Consider the following 18352-nt stretch of genomic DNA (forward strand, 5'->3'; position numbering starts at 1 on the left):
GGTAGAGAAAAATAGCAAGGAAGAGTTTTAATTTTAGACCAGAAAAAAAAAATGAAAATAGTTAAAAATCATAATAGTTTGTGAGTCATAGAATAAAGATTCTAACATGCATTGCCGTAATTAGATAAAACTGGAGCAAACCCCTCCCACCCCCACCCTCTGCCACCCCCCCCCAAAAAAAAAAGGGAAGGGACAGCGTCACAGTCTTTCATTCTGAGTTGGATTGTTGGATTGTAGACTGTGTTTATTTTATTGTCTGTGACATTTTGCCTTTTAAGACTGTACTAGGTAAGCATGCTGTAGTGTATGACACATGCGAAATGGATCCTTGGTTCATGAAATGATGTACCTGAATTGTGAATGTTGTTAACTTCCCTTTCCTGTTTGAATAGGCAGGGGAGCATCAGGGTTTTATTGGTTGGCAATGCTGGGCTGTGAGGATTTGTTCGTTATTTTTTTTCTTTGTGCCATGTAGCATCATATATAAGCTGTTGTTGGCAAGACCTGTCATGTAATGCTATGCTTCTGTTGTGTTCTGACCACTTTTATTGCTTGCTGTAACCTCTGTTATTCTGTTCCAGAATGCATTATGTAATAAGTACAGACTGTAGCTGTCCTTGCAAAGTGTTATATGTGCTGGGGTGTTCATATTTTGCATTATTTGCAATCATTTCTCCATAAACCCTAAATGTAGGTATTGTTCATATTATAGGTTTTGGCATCAGAGTGGTGTAAGCACTGAGCAAAGCCCTTATGCTTCACAGTTGACAGTGTTCAGGTTTAACAATTGAATTGTGATGTTACACAATTTGTTTTATAAAGAGACATTCCTTTGTTACAATTTCATCTTTGCTCAATCTGTGTGCCCTGCCTAAGCCTCTTTTCTTCAAAAGACTTGCATTGCTCAACAAGTCGAGTTTCTTGTGTGTCCTTGTTTCGCCCCAGCAGATATTGACCAAGCCAAAGTTTCAGGAGAGAACAGAGGAAGCCTCACTCAGTATAACAGTCAGGGGTTAGAGGGCTTGCAGGTAAAGCCTACCAACCAGCAGTCTGACAGTAGCGTCAACAATTCAACAGGTGTGTTTGCAAATTTCACCATTCCACCCCTCCCCCTCTGCTACTTATGCCATTTTAACTTCACTAATTTGTCCTTGCATTCTCTTCCCCTTCTTTAGTTAAAAACACTGCCTCTAAGATTGTACCCCCAGCTCCCCCCCCCCCAAAAAAAAAAAGAAGAAGAAGGAAAAAAAAAAAACAGACAATGGAAGATTCAATAAACACTTACCTAACAGTTACCTAGTTTTCAACATTTTCTGAACTTTGTCCTTCTTTCCCTTGCTCCATGATGCAAAGTCCTTCAGCTGATTCTGTTGGCAAAGCTCTTCACAAAGACTAAACCTTGTAACAGATTGCAGCATATCATGTAGTCATGTAGCTGCAGTTGTAAATCCTTGGCATATTTTTCATAGCAGAGCACAATTTCCAGAGTTGAAGGAGGTCAGACTTTGTATATAGCTTGATTGACTGGTATGGCAAAGGTCATTCAGCGCCATGAGCTCATTCTAATCCTTGCTCAATAATATTTATATTACAGCAGTGGTGTGCTTATGTCTGAAATGCAGGGAAACACAGATAAAGAGATATGTATGCTGTGGAACTTATTCATTTTAATCTTCATTGTATTCTACAAAACATTAAATCTGCGATCTAGGGTCATGGGGTGGGTAACTTCAAGTTACTTGCTCTCAGAAAAACAAGAAAGGCAATATGGTGCAATGGAAGTTACTGACAGGGTGCACAATTTTTACCTTTCAACGTACAACAGAAATCATGATAGCTTACATTGAAATTTATTGTTAGCATTGTCTGCATCATTATTTCCAGCAATAAACATGAGTCAGTGGCCAAGAGATGATGGTCAGAAGGGGCCGTGGTCCAATGGGCCGGCAGTCACCTCTGGTGGATGGACATCTATGGATACAAGTAAGTTTCATCATGGGTAAAAAAAAACACAAAAGTGATTTTACACAGCTTCCTGTCAAAATTTGCTGCAGGTGAAATCTTCTTTGAAGTACAACTCCACACGATATTTATGAATATGCTGGCAGAGGATTCATCAAAATATGTTTCAAAAGAATTAGCAAATGTTAAAAATTCACATTATTTTAGAATCGGTGATATTAGTGTCAACCACCTGTGAAAATTTGAGGTGTTGAAATTATCACTTCACGAGGCTCTCTTTCACCTGAATGTTAATCTGGACTAAATTTCTCTTTTTTTCCTTGTTGTTGTTGTTGACATGAAATAAGAAACATTTACAAGTTTTACCCTGCTCATGAAATTATTGTCTTGTGATACTGTATGCACCATATATTTCGCGAGTCTAAATTTTCACCAATCGGGAATTCCTGACAATTTCGCGAGTGTTTAAATTCGCGATTGTGGAGTCCTGTACTGAATGGAGAAGTGTACATGCGTACGTCACATTCACATCGGGATCAGAGTCAATATTTTTGCGTATCTTTAATTTCACGAATAGCACCGCCTCGTGAAATTCGCTAAAATAAAAGCCTCCACAAAATATTTGGCGTTACAGTAATCAAGCAGCAATTATTATTATTTATTTTTTTTTTTAAGGGCAGAAAAGTGTGAAGGTGCTCAATCATCAACCAATAATTTTAGTGTTCAAGCAATTGAGAGAGTAGTGATGTAATGCCATCTCTTTTTTGATCTGTGTGTGCAGTTGCAACCAGTGATGTTCAGCAGCAATTGAAAGTTAGCTGCAGCAACACAAAATTCTTGTGCATCAGTTTTAAGTAACAAGATTTCCAACACTGTCAAAAACTTCTTGAAAGTGTGGATATCAGATATCTAATGCAGTGGTCTCCCAATATAACAAAGTCTTTGGAACTGGCAGTTTTTTTTTTTGTTTTGTTTTTTTTTTTGTTTTTTTTGTTTTTTTTGTTTTTTTTATTGAAATTTGGTTATAACCGAACAAGTAAATGATTTTTAAACATAGTGCTGATATTTTTGCGGCTTGAATTTTTACTTTGTTGTAACCAGAATTTTGATATAAACGTGTTTGTTTTAATTGGAGTGTGCTGTAGTGTGAATTGCAGTTATGTTGATATGATGTGATGTAATTGCCAGACTATGAATAAAACTTTAATTTCTATTCTTGTAATTTTACACAGGTAATGGGCAGCCTTCTATGAGTCACGAGAGCAGCAAAGGCAACGCCTCACCAGCAGCTGGTGTGATGAGCTCTATCTGGGGGTCAGGCAGTGGGCCCACTCCTACCAGTGGCTGGGGCTCCTTGCCCTCAGCTTCCTCCACCTCAACCTCCTCCTCGTTCCAGCCCGGCCTCTTTCAGAACAGCAATGGGCACAGTGGGGGTTCCGTATGGGGCAACCCACCCACTCCACAGCCCAGCGGCAGCAGCAAGGAGTCCCTGTCGTACGGGGGCGCCAATCCTGTCTCGATGCCGTCTACTACCTCATCCAGCAACCCATCTACGTCCCAGAACTCCGGCTGGGACAGCAGCAGTGCCAACCAGAACGGAATGAATACCCAGCAGGCTCCCATGCCCACCAGCGCGGCCAGCAACCTTGCTGTGCCCACCACCTCACAGAGCAGCAGCAGCAATGGCAGCAGCACCCCCATGACGAGTAACGGACAAGACTCGCAGCAGCAGGTCATGCCAGCCACCACTGCTGCCCAGGGAATGCCGCCTGTCACCCAGGGAGACTTGGAGAAAGATAAAGTAGCAGCAGGAAATGGAGCTGGCCAGAGGCCCAATGGTCAGGGATGGGGAATGCCTGGGCCAGCAGCACCCAATGGATTCAACCCGTCAACTGGCACATCTTCCTGGGGAAACCCACCAGCACCCAAGAATGGAGGCACTGGGTGGCAAAAACCAGGTAAATTAGGAAACATCTGAGTAATATGTCCTTCCTTCAATTGCTGGCTAAGGTTCCAAAACACTTTTCTAGAGAGTATGATGGTTTGTATTTTTTCATCAGTTTGTAAGCTTTCTTTCGTGTGTAAAATGCCTTAGAGCTTGTTGTATTGTTTATGCATTAGAAAGTACAGTGGCAATAAAAAATGACTTTTAATGTTAAGGAAACTTCAACTTTACATTTTAACCTCAACACATCAGAATGACCATGCAGCTTTATATCACCACAACCAGGCAGGTTTTATTCACTTTCCTGTGAAGTTAATATTGCAGCAGTGGCATTTTGAGTAACAAGTGGGTTTGGTACACATTTTTTTTTATGCCTCCGCCAACGAAGTGGCCGGAGGCATTATGTTTTCGGGTCGTCCGTACGTCCGTCCCGTTTTGTTTTTGTCCATATCTCAAGAACCGTGTGGTGGTTTTGCATCAAACTTGGTATGAGGGTATATCCTGGGGGGATGATACTTTGTTTGGATTTTAGGGTCATGGGGTCAAAGGTCACAGGTTATTTTGTGAAAAAAAGGTTGAAATTTCATGTTTTTCTCCATATCTTGCAAATGGTTCAAGGTATCTTCATGGAACTTAGTATATATGCATGTATATATACTAGGGAAGTTGGGGGTCATGGGTCAAAGGTCAGGGGGTTAAAGGTCAAGGTCAACTCCTCAAAATATCACTACTTTCCTTATATTTATGCAATGCCTGAAGGATTTTTTTTAACTTGATGTATGCATATATAACCCAATATATATTCTGTGGGAAGTTTCTTGCCAAAAGGTCAAAGGTCAAAGGTCAAGTGAAAGTGCTAAATTGCACTTCTCCATATCTCAAAAGTAACTCAAGGTATTATCATGAAACTTACATATTTATGCATGTTCTACCTAAAAGTAATTCTCTTTGGAACTGTGAGGTCAAAGGTCAAAGGCCAGGTTTAGATAATACTATTTTACCATTTGATACTGAAATTATACTTTTTCTCAATACCTTGAAAATTACTCAATGCATAAACTTATAAAAGGGTCGAAAGTCACGTAAAAATCATCAGTTCCCCCAAATACCTGCACTCTGACGTTTTAATCATTCATCCAATTGAACCTAGTTCTACGAAAGTGAACATTCAGCACATTTGTGGCAAACCTGTCATTTTGCCAATTGTGTGAAATATTTTGCCAATTGTGTGAAACTGTCATCACACATTGTCAAGACATTGTACTATAGACCTATTAGGAGAACCATGCATTATGGCGGAGGCATACACCAGTCGCCGTAGCGACATTTCTAGTTTCAAACTAAACCAGCTGACATAATCCAGCAACAAATGTTTGTGTTTTACTTGTCTCAATGCACCTAGGCTCTTCATGGGGTGGTAGCAACCAACCAGGCCCTCCCACTCTAACTGGTACGGGAGCTTGGGGAGCTCCACACAGTGGGACAAGCACTGGATGGGGTGCAGAACCTTCTGATCAGACCACTTCTTCTGCAGCACCTGGCAACAAACCTTGGGGTGGCGGCAGCGGCGGCGCACCAACTGGTGCTCGTGGCTGGGGAAACCCTGGAAACATGTCTGGTGAACTAACTGGCACAAGCAGCTGGGGCAAGTCAGCTGGCAATGATGGAGGCCCAGGATGGGGTGATAGACCTCCAACCACACCCACCAGTGGCCCACCCTCTGGAGCACCCTCAGGGCCACCTTCTGGATGGAATGGAAGCAAAGACAATGGCCCACCAACTCCAACCACACCCGGATGGGGCAACCGCCCATCAGGCTGGAGCAACCAACCTCCACAGCAAGGCCAGCCGGGTCCGCGGAAAGAGCAACCCGAAAACAGACAATCTGGCTGGGGCAAACCTTCTGGAGGCTCCTCCTGGGCCCAGACAGCAAGCAAAGGAGTAGAGCGATCTGATGATTCCCGCAACATGAACCCTGGACAGCCTTCTGCCGTGGACCAGGCGTCTATTGCAGCATTGGTCAAGACGCCTTGGGGCAAGAGACCTGTCAACCAAGACTTCAAGTGGGACAGTCGCGCCGCTCAGTCAACCAACACAACCCAGGCTGGGACCTCTGGCTGGTCCAATCAGCCCCCACAGGACAGGCAGTGGGAAAAAGCTGAGCAGCCCAAGCAGTCAGCATGGGGCCGACCAAACCCACCTCCGACACCCACTGAAACATCATGGGGAAACACTCCTCCCACAACCGTCACACCACCAGTTAGTAGCACCCCATCTGGATGGGGTGCATCTAAAGAGCGCACTGATGGCCAGGATTCTGGTTGGGGACAACCACCCCCTACATCAAGTGCTCCTCCTGGCTCTGCAGGCCCACGTGGCCCTCCAGTGCAGCCAGCACCTCCTCCAGCACAGAGTGCACCACCTGCAACACCACCTACCCCTGGCTTCAGCACTGAGCGATCCAGTCCTCCTCAGAAGGACCCCATGGAATCCAGCAGCAGCACATCGAGCAACACCCCACAGCCACCAACAGAGGAGAGCTCCCAGTCTCTGCCCCTGCCACCGCCAAAGAAAATTGTGGCAACTGGCTGGGGTGACATTGCAGTGATGGAGAGGTCTCCCATGCAAGTTGATAATGGCACCGGCCACTGGGGGGATCCTAACGAGCACAATCGCCGCCTGACACGCCGCCAAGCTGGCGGCCACCTGCCACAGATGGGCGGCAACCCACAGAACAGTACTATGCAAGGACCACCATCGGCCGGCCCACAAGGTGACACATCCATGCCCATGTCAAATATGATGCCACACGCCCCACCATCCCAGTTCAAGCCAGACAACCAGTGGGAGGACAAGAGTAAGCCGTCCAGCTGGGGCGACTTCCCAAACAATCGTGCCAGCAGCAGTGGCAGTGGGAGCATGTGGAACAGTGGGGCACCAGGGGGCAATGGTGGAGGGAACAAGTGGGATCAGTCTTCCACACCTTCCTGGGGCCCGTCCAGCAGTACTAATGTCAGTACTCAGAATAAGGACTCTATGCAACAAAACTGGCAGGATGACAATAGTACTGGCACAAGTAAGTTGCTTTACTTTCCCTGGACTAAGCAGTTTAAGTGACTAGAAAATACACATACCCATGAATGTGAAGGGTGGAAAAAGAAGATCTTTGTAACAATAGATAGGGAATTATTCTTCTCCCCATTGTTTGTCAGTATAGTTTCATTTCAAATGTCCAAACATGAATTTGATGACTGCAAAATAAATTTAATGTTTTAAATCAACCATTTATATGATATATCCCTATTTTGTTTGTATAATTGCTCTTATTTTTGTGAAGTTTGATGTAAATTTTGTATTGTTCATCAGCCATGCTGAGCTTGTGTCATGGGAAACACCACAAAATTTCCCATTTTTCACCATAGTGACTTACCTCACAAGAGTGTAAGGCCTTTAATCTCGAGTGTTGTACTGAAATGTAAGCAGTTTGATTTATGTGGAGCATGCTCTCTGTGTTTTGCCACAGTCGGTCACTGGGGTGATGAGGAATGGGAGACTCGTTCTCAAAACAGCGAGTCCTCCATCACTTCTGGATGGAGAACTGGTCCCAAAAAATCACGGGTAAGTTTAGTAGGGTCATGGTCTTTACTACATGATGGCTTGTTGAGGATTGCCTTGAATGATCTTAGTTCAGCAAAAGTAAATCTTTCGTGGAAGAGCATGACAGCAATAGGACATGGACATTGTCAGTGATAACTTTTTAGTTCTTTCACTGCATGTCATAGTTTAAAACAAAAAGGAGTGTGCTTCAGCACAAAGTGCTTAGCTGTACATGGACTTAGGTTCAGTGTGTATTCACAACTCTCCTGCTCATCACAAAATGACACAATTCTGTCCATTTGGGCAAGAAATAGTTTACCTTGTGGCGAATACTTTTCATACACCTGTCTGTGCTTCCATGAAGACTGCATGTAATTAACAATTGTGACATTGTAAAGATACAAATTGAAAATGCACTGAAAGGCACTGCAGAATGTGGCTGTTGTATCAGATGATCTATCCTTCATATGCTATTATATTTTAGGCAGGAAGATGTTGCAATTTATCTTTTTATGCCTTCTGTGTTCCAAAGTGGACTTCTTTTCTTTAATTTCTGAAAGAAAAATGAACTACAGCTTGCAAACTTCACTTCCTCAGGTGTCATGTGTCTCTCCCTAGTTGAACAACTTTTCATACAGAAATCAAACAATTTGATGCAATATCAAATTTAGCTTTCCTCTGTAGAGACAACAATTTGTCCTAGTACAGTATAGAAAGGACTTTGTTTAGTAGTGAAAATTTCATATTGAATTAGTGTAATGTTTATGTGAAACAACCTCATTTTTTGTGTTCTCTTAGCAGTGTAACTTAATTTCTTTTCTTGCTCTTTTTCAATAAAGCCACCTGGTCAGCGTGAATCCAACCACTACATAAGCAAGCTGAAGCGTCTGATGGACTATGGCTTCCCGAAAGAGATGGCCGAGGTGGGGCTGCGCAAGCACAACTTCCATTTCGAGTCTGCCCTTGGTAAGTGTGCGGGAGGAGAATGTTTCTTCCAAAATTACTACAGTCAACCTTGCTTAAGTCGACCTTGCATAAGTGGAAGGTCTTTCAAGTCCTCTTCTCTTTATATTCTTTTGATTTTAATCCCTCATAAGTCAATTTTTCTCTAAGTTAAAGCTATTTTTTCAGTCCAAATAGATTCGACTGAGGCATGGTCGACTGTAGTGATGGCGTATTCTTGTACACATAGTCCAGTCAGTAATGATGATTGTGTGATACATTATTTGACAGGAATAACTTAATATGCTGTGCTGAAAAATGGGAAGAGAGGGTATTGTAACATTTAAATATTGGATCTGACAAGAAGGGTAATTTAACATTAAGCAGATGATTTTAAACATGTACTTTTCATTCTTGATTCTCACCAGCTGAACTTCGTCAGATATCTGACATGATGATGGACCAGAACAAAATGCCTCAAGGTGACATGGATGACCCTGTGCGCCAGATGAGTCGTACCATGAACAACTTGGTCATCGGAGACAATACCTTCAGCGACCCCAACAAAATGCTGTCGTCCGGCACCGACTTGGCCAACGCCAACATGCTGCTGAATAACAGCCTGACCAGCAACCTTGCTAACAAGCCTAGCAGCATGATGAGCACACCAGGCTACATGCCAGCCAGCAGTTCCCAGAGGTTCAACAGTGTGAGTCAACAGCCGAACCTGCTGATGGGCCAGCAGCCTGGCAATCTGGGTCAGCCGGTGCGGGGACCATTCAACTCCCAGCAGCAACAGATGATGCAGCAGCAGCAGCAGCTCTTCCAGGTTCTGCTGCAGCTGGCCGTGCAGAGCGGCATCGTCAACCAGAACCTGCTGCAGCAGCAGCAGGTCACCCCACAGCAGATCATGAACATTGCCCAGCGTTACCCACAGCTCCTTGCCCAGGCCCAGGCCCAGCAGGGGCTGCCTCCTGGTGGGACTCACACTGCCGGGAAAGGCATTGGTAGTGGAGTGCCAAATCGCTCGCAGCAGGAGCTGATGGCCCGCTTTGTCCAGCAGCAGATCTTGCAGGGGCAGCGGCCTCCAGTGTCGAGGCCATTCCCCAGCCGCCCTAAAGTGTGTAGCGACTCTGAGATGTACACCACCAGCCAGTCGTCGGATCTCTTGGGCAACATTGGTGGCATGAACCCTGACATTGGTGGCATGCGAGAGCCACCCCAGCAGTCCCGCCTGCAGCAGTTTTTCGGCAAGCCAGGCAGCAAGAACTTCCCACGCCAGAATCGTTCTGAATCCGTTGCTGGCTTGTCTGACTCTTCACGACGCTCCACATGGTCACGCAGCAACTCGCCAACACCATCTGACAGCCTGCCAAACAGTGCTGACTCCACCTTCTCCGACTCTGGCTGGAACTTTCCTCAGCGTGACAACAACATCAGCAGTGCTGCAATTGGCGACGACGTGCCAGAGTTCATCCCAGGCGTGCCCTGGATTCCGTCAAACCTCGACGTCTCCAATGATCCATCTGCCACTCCAGGCATGTTTGCCTCTGCCAAGGCACCGGGACGTGATCAGCCCAACAAGGATAATGACATATCCGGCATTCTGACTCGGCCCATGAAGCCGCAGTCATCCTGGTCCAACCCTCCTGCAGGTGGCCGCAAGTCCAGCTGGAACTACCCAGAGGGTGGCAACTCTGGATTCCCGGGAGCATCGCGTTCCAATCAGCTGTGGAATAGTGCCCCAGGCAACCAGCAGCGTTCCACACGTCCACCACCAGGATTGGGTGAGCAACCTCACAGTAGTTCCTGGAGGGGAATTTTTGAAGTTGCTCCCTCGGGTAAGAACCCACAAATGCAGGGGCATGCAGTATTGCACAGTGAGTACAAGAAATTATGGAACAAAAACCAAACAAACCATCTCTACCCAATATATCTTGCTTTATTCCTCAAATTGCCTTTTTGTTGGGATTGCAATTTGCTTTCCAATCACTTTAATCATTATAAATTTTGTCTATTAATTTGCAATTTATTGTTGTAAGCATTTGTAAACCCTCTTCTAGAAGTGTATTCGATGATTCAGAATCTAATTACGGATTGATTGAAATTATGAGTCATCCATCACTCCATTCAAATTGCCACTGGCCAGTATTGAGAGTATGATGTGTCTCCCGGTTTGATGTATCCATCGAATACTCCTCTGAGGAAGGTAGTTATAACGCATTTCATTTTTGTTTCGTCTTCACCAAACACCTGCCAAACTTGAGTAAATCTGATCATCTTGTACTCAAAGCTGTGCTATGTATTTGATTTATTTATTTCTTTATTTATTTTCTAAATTCAACCAGCCATTGCAACTAACATGCCCCCATAATGTGGGTTTTTCTGCCGGCTCAAGGGACATATTCTTTTCTCTCAAGTTTTGTACCGTCTGTCATTGCAGAGACCCAGTCTCCACGAGAATTATCGCACACACATCCTCATCCCTCTGTGCTCATATGTGATGCTCATTTATTCAGCATTGTGCATTTCTTGGCATGACAAACTTCGCATTCTTTTCATCGTTGACTACATGTGACCTATAGTGTGCCAATGTTGTGCCAATTATAGCACCTCTGACCCAGAGGATGCTGGAGGCATTATGTTTTTGGTTGTCTTTCTGTCTGTCCATCTGTCCATTTTCATCATTGTGTCTGCCTGCTCCCGATCTCATCTGTGTTACTGCACGAGCTGAAATTTTCGCGTTGGTTTTATTTTCGTGAATTTTGCAAATCGCCTTTGCACCGTGAAAATAACAATGCGTGAATATAAAAAAACATGGGAAAGCAACATCACTCAAAAATATTATTTTACACACACACACACACACACACACAAACACAAGAGCTATGCCAGCGCTCCATGGCACACCATTAGTATTTATATTGTAGTTCTAGCACACTGTATGGGCCATGATGCAGCACTGTCTGGGACATAACAACACGCTGGTGCAGTACTTTGAATCCAGAACACACAATTTGTCTATGTAGACTATATAGAATCACCAAGTAAAAACATTCAATAGGCCAACCTGTAATGTCACTTGTTACCCATTCTTGTTACTTTTGTGAAAGATGAAGTGACGATTATTATACCTTTGCAACCCAGAAAGGAACCATGCACGAAAACGTCTGACTAGCAGCGATTTGAAAAAATAGCGGAACGCGAAAATTTCAGCTCATACAGTATATAAGACAAACCTATATAATATTATATACATTTAAGTACCTGGCCCAGGTAGGCTACACGAGGCATAGATCAGCTGTTAAGATTAGAATTTACCTAAATGTCGTGGAAGGGCCTTACTTGTGGAGAAATACATATTGGTCATATGAGAAGGCTAAGGCATTCAAGACAATAGGGCATTGCTCTAAAGTTAATTGATTTAACTATCAGCAGAACCAGGTGTCATTGTTTGATCCCCAGTAATGTTAGGTTCATGATAGACTAGGGTGTATGTGATGCTGACACATATTATGGGCTAGGAGAGCTCAGATTATCAAAGTAGAGAATTCTCCCTTTTAATAGATGTGTAATACGTTATAGTCATGTTCAGACTATGATTGAGTTTGTTAAATCACACATTCTCCGTAGATCCCTACCATGTATTCTTATGAGTTCACAATTTCTTAGTGGGTATTGAACAGTTTGCCTTCTCAAAAATGTAAAATAACCACTGCATTTAGCTCAGCCCATTTTCTAGCTTTGTGCATCCTTTTGATGTATCCACACCAAGGGTGTTAGAAACACTGTCCTCTTTCTGGTATGCAACATAGATAGAATTCATTCATTTGTAGTCATAAGCACAATACATAGTTTTTCGAAAATTCCAGATACTTATCACTGAACATTGCAATAAAGAAATTTCATTACATGCAGTGAACAGCTTTATTTTCAGTTTCTGCTTGCATCATTATTTATTGCCCCATTACTCTTTATAATGTATGTTGATAGCAGTGATAAGTGGATACTCTTGAGATAGATTGTCGGCTATTAAATGTCTTATTATGAATTATATCATTATGATATGTAGTGGGACAATCTATAATCAGCTGTTTTAGTACAGGGGCCATCTGATGTATATGCCTTTCATTTAAAGTGGTTGGGTTTAAAGGGATGGTAGAGTTTTGGTTGAGATTGGGCTTCAGGTTTCCAACTTTTTTGTGAGATAATGAGAAACCTCTTATGGAATATAAAAGAGCATACAATTCTAAGAGGAATTAAAAGTTTATTTGATGAAAATTGATTTTGAAATGGCTAAAAACAGAGGTCCTAATAAAAGGTAGGACCCATGTTTCATTAGGACCACTTTGTTTTACTTTGTTTTTTTTTATATCTCAGTCATTTCAAAACCAATTTTCATCAAATGAACGTTGAATTCTTCTCAGATGCTCTTTCATGTTTCATTAGTGGTTTTTAACCCTAAAAAGACTGGGCTATTTTGCTAGCTCGAAAGACTAGGGGGGAGGGCCCCCCCCCTTAAGATCTCGGCCGTGGATTGCGCGATCGCCGCGGAAATTTGCACAATGGTAGTGTGCGATGTAATCTGCAAGATTGTATATTTAAATTTTCCAAAATAGTCTTCTTTTATTTTATTTTGATTAATTATGCTAATTTATGCGAGAAATCAGACTCTTTGATCTAAATCAGTAAATAAAGCTCCAAAAGTGCTCATTTTTGGTCTAATTATTCTTTGTGGCATTCTTTGCAAATGTACTTGAAAAAAAAATTTGGTATCAAAATCAATTTCTTATTTATTTTATTGTTTTATGAATTTCTTATGTATTTCTTTGTTTTTTTGACCTTTTGATTTTGCTGTTTTTTTAAACAAAATTTGTGGCAGACACCTTTTGAAGCATAATACTACTAAAACAAATTAATTTTAGCCATTGAGAGTAAAAATAAGCATATTTATATGAACCATGTGAAAAAACTCAATTTGCATTGACTTTGTACACAAAATCACATTTTTGAGCCATTTTTGGTCTCACGTGCATGTACAAAAAGTTATGTAACTTCAGAACCGTACCCCCGGGCGTCACAAATTTGGCGTCAAAATGTGCGGGAAACTCGAAAGAAAAAAGTCATAGAGCATCGCAGCGAGAGCATTGCGTGTTGCAGAGTAATCGCGCGAAATGTCAAGGGGGGGCCTTTTAGGCCCCCCCCCCCCCAGTCTTTTTAGGGTTAATAATCTCACAAAAAGTTGAAATGCCCATGTAAGTGACAGTTAGTCACAGAAAAGTTTGGCTTCATTTGGGCAAGGTTGACTGTATCTGTACTTAGAATATGTCAACTCCAGTTTGTTAGAATATAAAGTTGTATATCCTGTTTGATTTCAGGCACTGTCACAACAAGCCTGAGTTGCAGTTGCAGATGCTAGCATTTTGATTATTTCTCAAGTTGATACTTCCTGTGATAGCAAAGTAGAATTCCTTCTACGTATTTTTCTCCTTATGTAGCATGTAATTTCTCATCTCTTTTGCTGTCATGCAGGATCTTCATGGTCATCTGGTAACGGCATGTCTGGGTCAAACACCATTGTCATCTCTGGACTTGGCCCAGATGTAAGTAAAATGCTTGAAATGAGATGAAGGGTTTTTTTATGCCTCCGCCATGAAGTGGTGCCGGAGGCATTATGTTTTCGGGTTGTCCGTCCGTCCGTCCGTACGTACGTCCGTCCGTCCGTCCGTCCGCTTTCGTTTACGCGATAACTTGAGTAATATTCACTGGAATTTTACCAAACTTGGTCCAAGTATGAAGTATGATGGGGCAATTATTTGATTAGATTTTGGGTGAAATCGGCCAAAGGTCAAAGGTCAAAGGTCAAGGTCAAATCATGAAATGGTATCCGTTTACGCGATAACTCAAGACTGGATGGAGCAAATTTCACCAAACTTTGTTGGAGGATGATGTATGATGGGACAATTACTTGATTAGTTTTTCAGTGAAATCGGACAGAGGTCAAAGGTCAAAGATCAAGGTCAAATCCTAAAATTTATCTGTTTACGTGATAACTCAAAACTGGATGAAGCAGCTTTCACCAAACTTGGTCCAAGGATGATGTATGATGGGACAATTAGTTGAGTAGATTTTAGTGACATTGGCAAGAGGTCAAAGGTCAAAAGGTCAAGGTCAAATGCTACAAATGTTGCAATTTCCCCCATATCTATGCAATGCCCGAAGGTATTTTCTTGAAACTTGGTGTGGACATGTACTACTGCGTAAAGATTCTCCAGAGAGAGTTTCATGTCATAAGGTCAAAGGTCAAAAGGTCAACGGTCAGGTGAAAATGTTGCAATACTATTACTTTTCTCTCAAATGCTTCAATGTATCTTCGTGGAACTTGGTACATATGCATGTACTGTCTGGCAGGGATTATCTAGGGAATTTAGGGGTCATGGGTCAATAGTCAGGGGTCAAATGTCAAGGTCAACTCCTCAAAATTTTACTATTTCCCTCATATACTAGTATATGCAATGCTTGCATTATTAGTTTCAAAACTTAATACATGCATTACCTAATGGAGATTCTCCGGGAAATTTCCAGCCAGAAGGTCAAAGGTTAAGGGTCAAAGGCCAGGTTTCAATGCCCCCCCCCCAAAAAAAAAAAAAAAAAAAAAAAATCTATTTTGTACCGTCATCACACTCTTTCTTCGTACCTTGGAAATTACTCATTGCATAAACTTTCCCAAAATTCCCCAAATATGTGTACCTGCACTCTTAGAAAATTATAGCAAACCCAGTTCAAGACATTTCTGACAAACCTGTCATTTCAATATTTTGCCAGTTATGTGAAACTGTCATGGATCACACATTGTGAAGACATTGTACTATACGCCTATTGGGAGAATCATGCATTATGGCGGAGGCATCAGTCGCCATAGCGACATTTCTAGTTTTTTTTTTTTTGTTGTTGTTGTTGTAGTTTTCTGTTGTTTTTTGGCAGGTTTGTTTTTACATAGGAGTTGATCTCAATTTTCTTGTAGATGGAGTGGGAAACTGTCAACATTAAAGCTAGACTGCATTATTTCCAGTATGGTAGTCCTGGATTGTATATCCCTAGCATTGGATTATGACTATGATTATCAGCTATTTACATGTGCTGTTTGCATTTCTATTGGCAAATCTAGCCTAGTTCCATCTTGATTGGAGTAGAGTGATGTCGATTTTTTTCATCTGAACTTTGATTCATTTACTCATTGATTAAGGTTTGTGATTACAGGTAGTCAAATTCTACTTAGATTTTAGATGGTTGTCTGTGAGTCAGCAGGTTTGCATTCTGTTATGCACCCTTTGGAATTGCGTGATGCACTGAAAATAGTCTGACTGATTTGCTCTGAAATGAGTGAAGTCATTTACTCACCTTGAAGGTGAAATGTTATTGTGCTAAGGTAATATTAGTCTTGGTTTGAAATATATGCCAAATCTTTATGGGCCTGGCTAAAGGAATTGATTCTCCCCATTACTCTTTGATTGCTAGCCATAGATGTCTTGAGCCCAACGTATAGTACTATATCCCACGATTTGTGTATATGTGTGTGTTTGTGTTAATGCAGCTCCAGGTAGCCCTGCAAACTGTGAAGAGCATCTGCAACCAGAGTGGACAGGTTGAGCTTTTCCAGGAGCAGCGCAACCAGGGCTCTATCATGGTTTCCTACCGGTTCGCCGAGGATGCTGCCAAGGCTCAGAGTGCTCTCGTTACCACCCTGCCCGGCATCGACGTCGAATTCGCCTCCACAGGGGGCGACGCTGCCACCTTCCCGCAGCCTGCTGCCACCTCTGCCACCCCTTCCTCAGGCTGGTCCCAGGGTGGGGGCAAATTCAACGGGGTCCTGCCGACGACCACCTCCAGTGCCTCTATTGGGAAGGAGGACAGCAGCAAGCAGAGCTGGAATGCGGGCCTCCCCGCCATGCCAGGGAGCCAGCTGTGGTCACCTGGCCCCAGCGGGTCCATGGGCTGGAGCCCCATGGCCGGAGACTCCAACAGTGCCTCCTCATTCAGCAGCTTCCTGCCAGAAAACCTCCTGAGGGAGAGCAGCAACTAGAGAGAGATAGAAGAGAAGAAGGCAGAGAAGTCACATCTGGGGATGTCTGAAAGTCACAGCACAACATAGAGAGGCAGCCATTAATTAGCTGTCATCAGTACACTTCATGGTGCTAAAACATGCCACTTGATAACGTGTGAGTGACCTCCCCACTGAGTAACGATGACGTAACTCAAAACCAACTTACCAAGAAACATGTGCACACAAACGCAAAACACACACACTTACACAGACACACAAAATCAGCCATGATGTGTATATAGAAATGTGTATGTGTTAATCTGCACAGTGTGCAGACTATTCAGCATGTGAATGCTATCATCATCATCATCCATCCGTTGTATGCATAAGTAACTTATGCAAATTTTATCGTATTGTACTTGTAAGTAAGTTGTGCTCGGGACACTACTGTAGTCAGTAACATACCTTGTTTTTTCATATTGATGACTTTGTACTCACTGCAATGACTGACAGTTCTTGTGTAAAAGTTCGGTTTGGAAAGTCAAACTGGCCGTGTGTATTGTTATGTCGTTGGATTTGTTTCTTTCTTTCTTTTCCATACAACTGCTTACCAGACTTCCAAGCATGACGGATGTGTGCATTCGGTGGTGGGGTTTTGGATCAAAACTTTATACTGATTTAACAGCAACTTTAAGCTGCCAAAGAAATTATTATTAAACAGATGTGACAATAATGTACATATTTATATATTTTTCCCTGTTCACTGGTATCTGGAGGTTGTTTTCGCTGTGCGAAACAAACCAAGCATGTGATTGTTGACTTCTTTTTTGTGTTCTTAAAAGAGTTCGCAAGTCTCTTGAAGTCTCTGAAGTACATGTGCAATGAATTAAACGGGACATATGCTACAGTCTGTCACATGCATGTGGCAAATGCCCAATGGATTTGGGAACAATGGAAATTTGAGATTGGAAAGAGAAAAACAAAAAAGAAAGAAAGAGAACTTCTACAGTGAGTGACAACTGTTTGATGGATCCTGGAATATCCTGGAAATGAGATTAAGCCACGTGCCAACCCCTTACTTGACAGGAATTCAACTGCTTCGAATACAGCTACGCATTTTTTTCTTTTGGTGTGCTCTGAATACAGAACATAGTTTGATGTGAGAGGAGTAAGACAATCCTCATGGAATTCTCACCTGCATGAATTCAGGATGGATATAGTGCATGTCTGTATTGGCTTCTTTTTTTTTTTCCACAAACCAATCTCTCAATAGAGATACGTGCAGACTTGAAGAGACTTGTCATTCCTGTCAATTGAAATACAGAGACAATGAAGCAGCAAGCGTGGCTCGTGGTCATGAAATATCCCAAAGTACTCCAGGTTGATTCCACTGCTATTTGAGACGGGCAGATACGGAGATTAGCGAGAGGACGCTCGAAGCGCACTTGAGAACACGGGACAACTGTAAACTTTTATTGACAAATCATTGAGACGGACGGTGCAACCTACACTTGTATTCCAAAGCTTGTGTGAATGTATGTATATTCTGTGTATCATCGACTGATGCATTTCATGTTTTTGTTCTTCAAGGAAGTAATAAAAACAAGTATGTCAAAATCTGCATGTTTCGTTGAGCTGAAGAAAAAAAAAAAGAAATTGAAAGGATAAAAATTCAACAAACTCTGCTATGTCAAAGAGCTACATTGTCGTCTTGTCTTCACTACCGATTCTTAAGTGCAATTTTTATTTGGTTTTCCTTGTGCTTTGCGGCTGTAGACAGTTGTTGCAAGGAACGTGCGTTACGACAACGGCATCTCAGCAGCAGCAAGGCAGTGCATCATCACACCAAACATATTGCTAGA

At 42.6% G+C, this 18352-nt stretch overlaps 1 protein-coding gene across 3 annotated transcripts in view; it reads left to right on the forward strand.

Moving 5' to 3' along the window:
• Positions 1–18352, forward strand: part of LOC140231435 (uncharacterized) — an 89280-nt gene extending 70928 nt beyond the window's left edge. For 2 of the 3 annotated variants that reach the window (XM_072311558.1, XM_072311560.1), the window contains 9 exons: positions 949–1077; positions 1885–1983; positions 3195–3920; positions 5310–6983; positions 7431–7525; positions 8344–8470; positions 8875–10326; positions 13979–14049; positions 16041–18352. In XM_072311558.1, coding sequence (XP_072167659.1) covers positions 949–1077; positions 1885–1983; positions 3195–3920; positions 5310–6983; positions 7431–7525; positions 8344–8470; positions 8875–10326; positions 13979–14049; positions 16041–16529 — 4862 coding nt within the window. In that variant the 3' untranslated portion in view covers positions 16530–18352. The remainder of the gene's footprint in view (positions 1–948; positions 1078–1884; positions 1984–3194; positions 3921–5309; positions 6984–7430; positions 7526–8343; positions 8471–8874; positions 10327–13978; positions 14050–16040) is intronic. The other variant, XM_072311561.1, reaches the window with a different exon arrangement.

The sequence above is a fragment of the Diadema setosum genome, chromosome 8 (genome assembly GCF_964275005.1).
Source record: "Diadema setosum chromosome 8, eeDiaSeto1, whole genome shotgun sequence".
NCBI classification, from domain to species: Eukaryota; Metazoa; Echinodermata; class Echinoidea; order Diadematoida; family Diadematidae; genus Diadema; species Diadema setosum.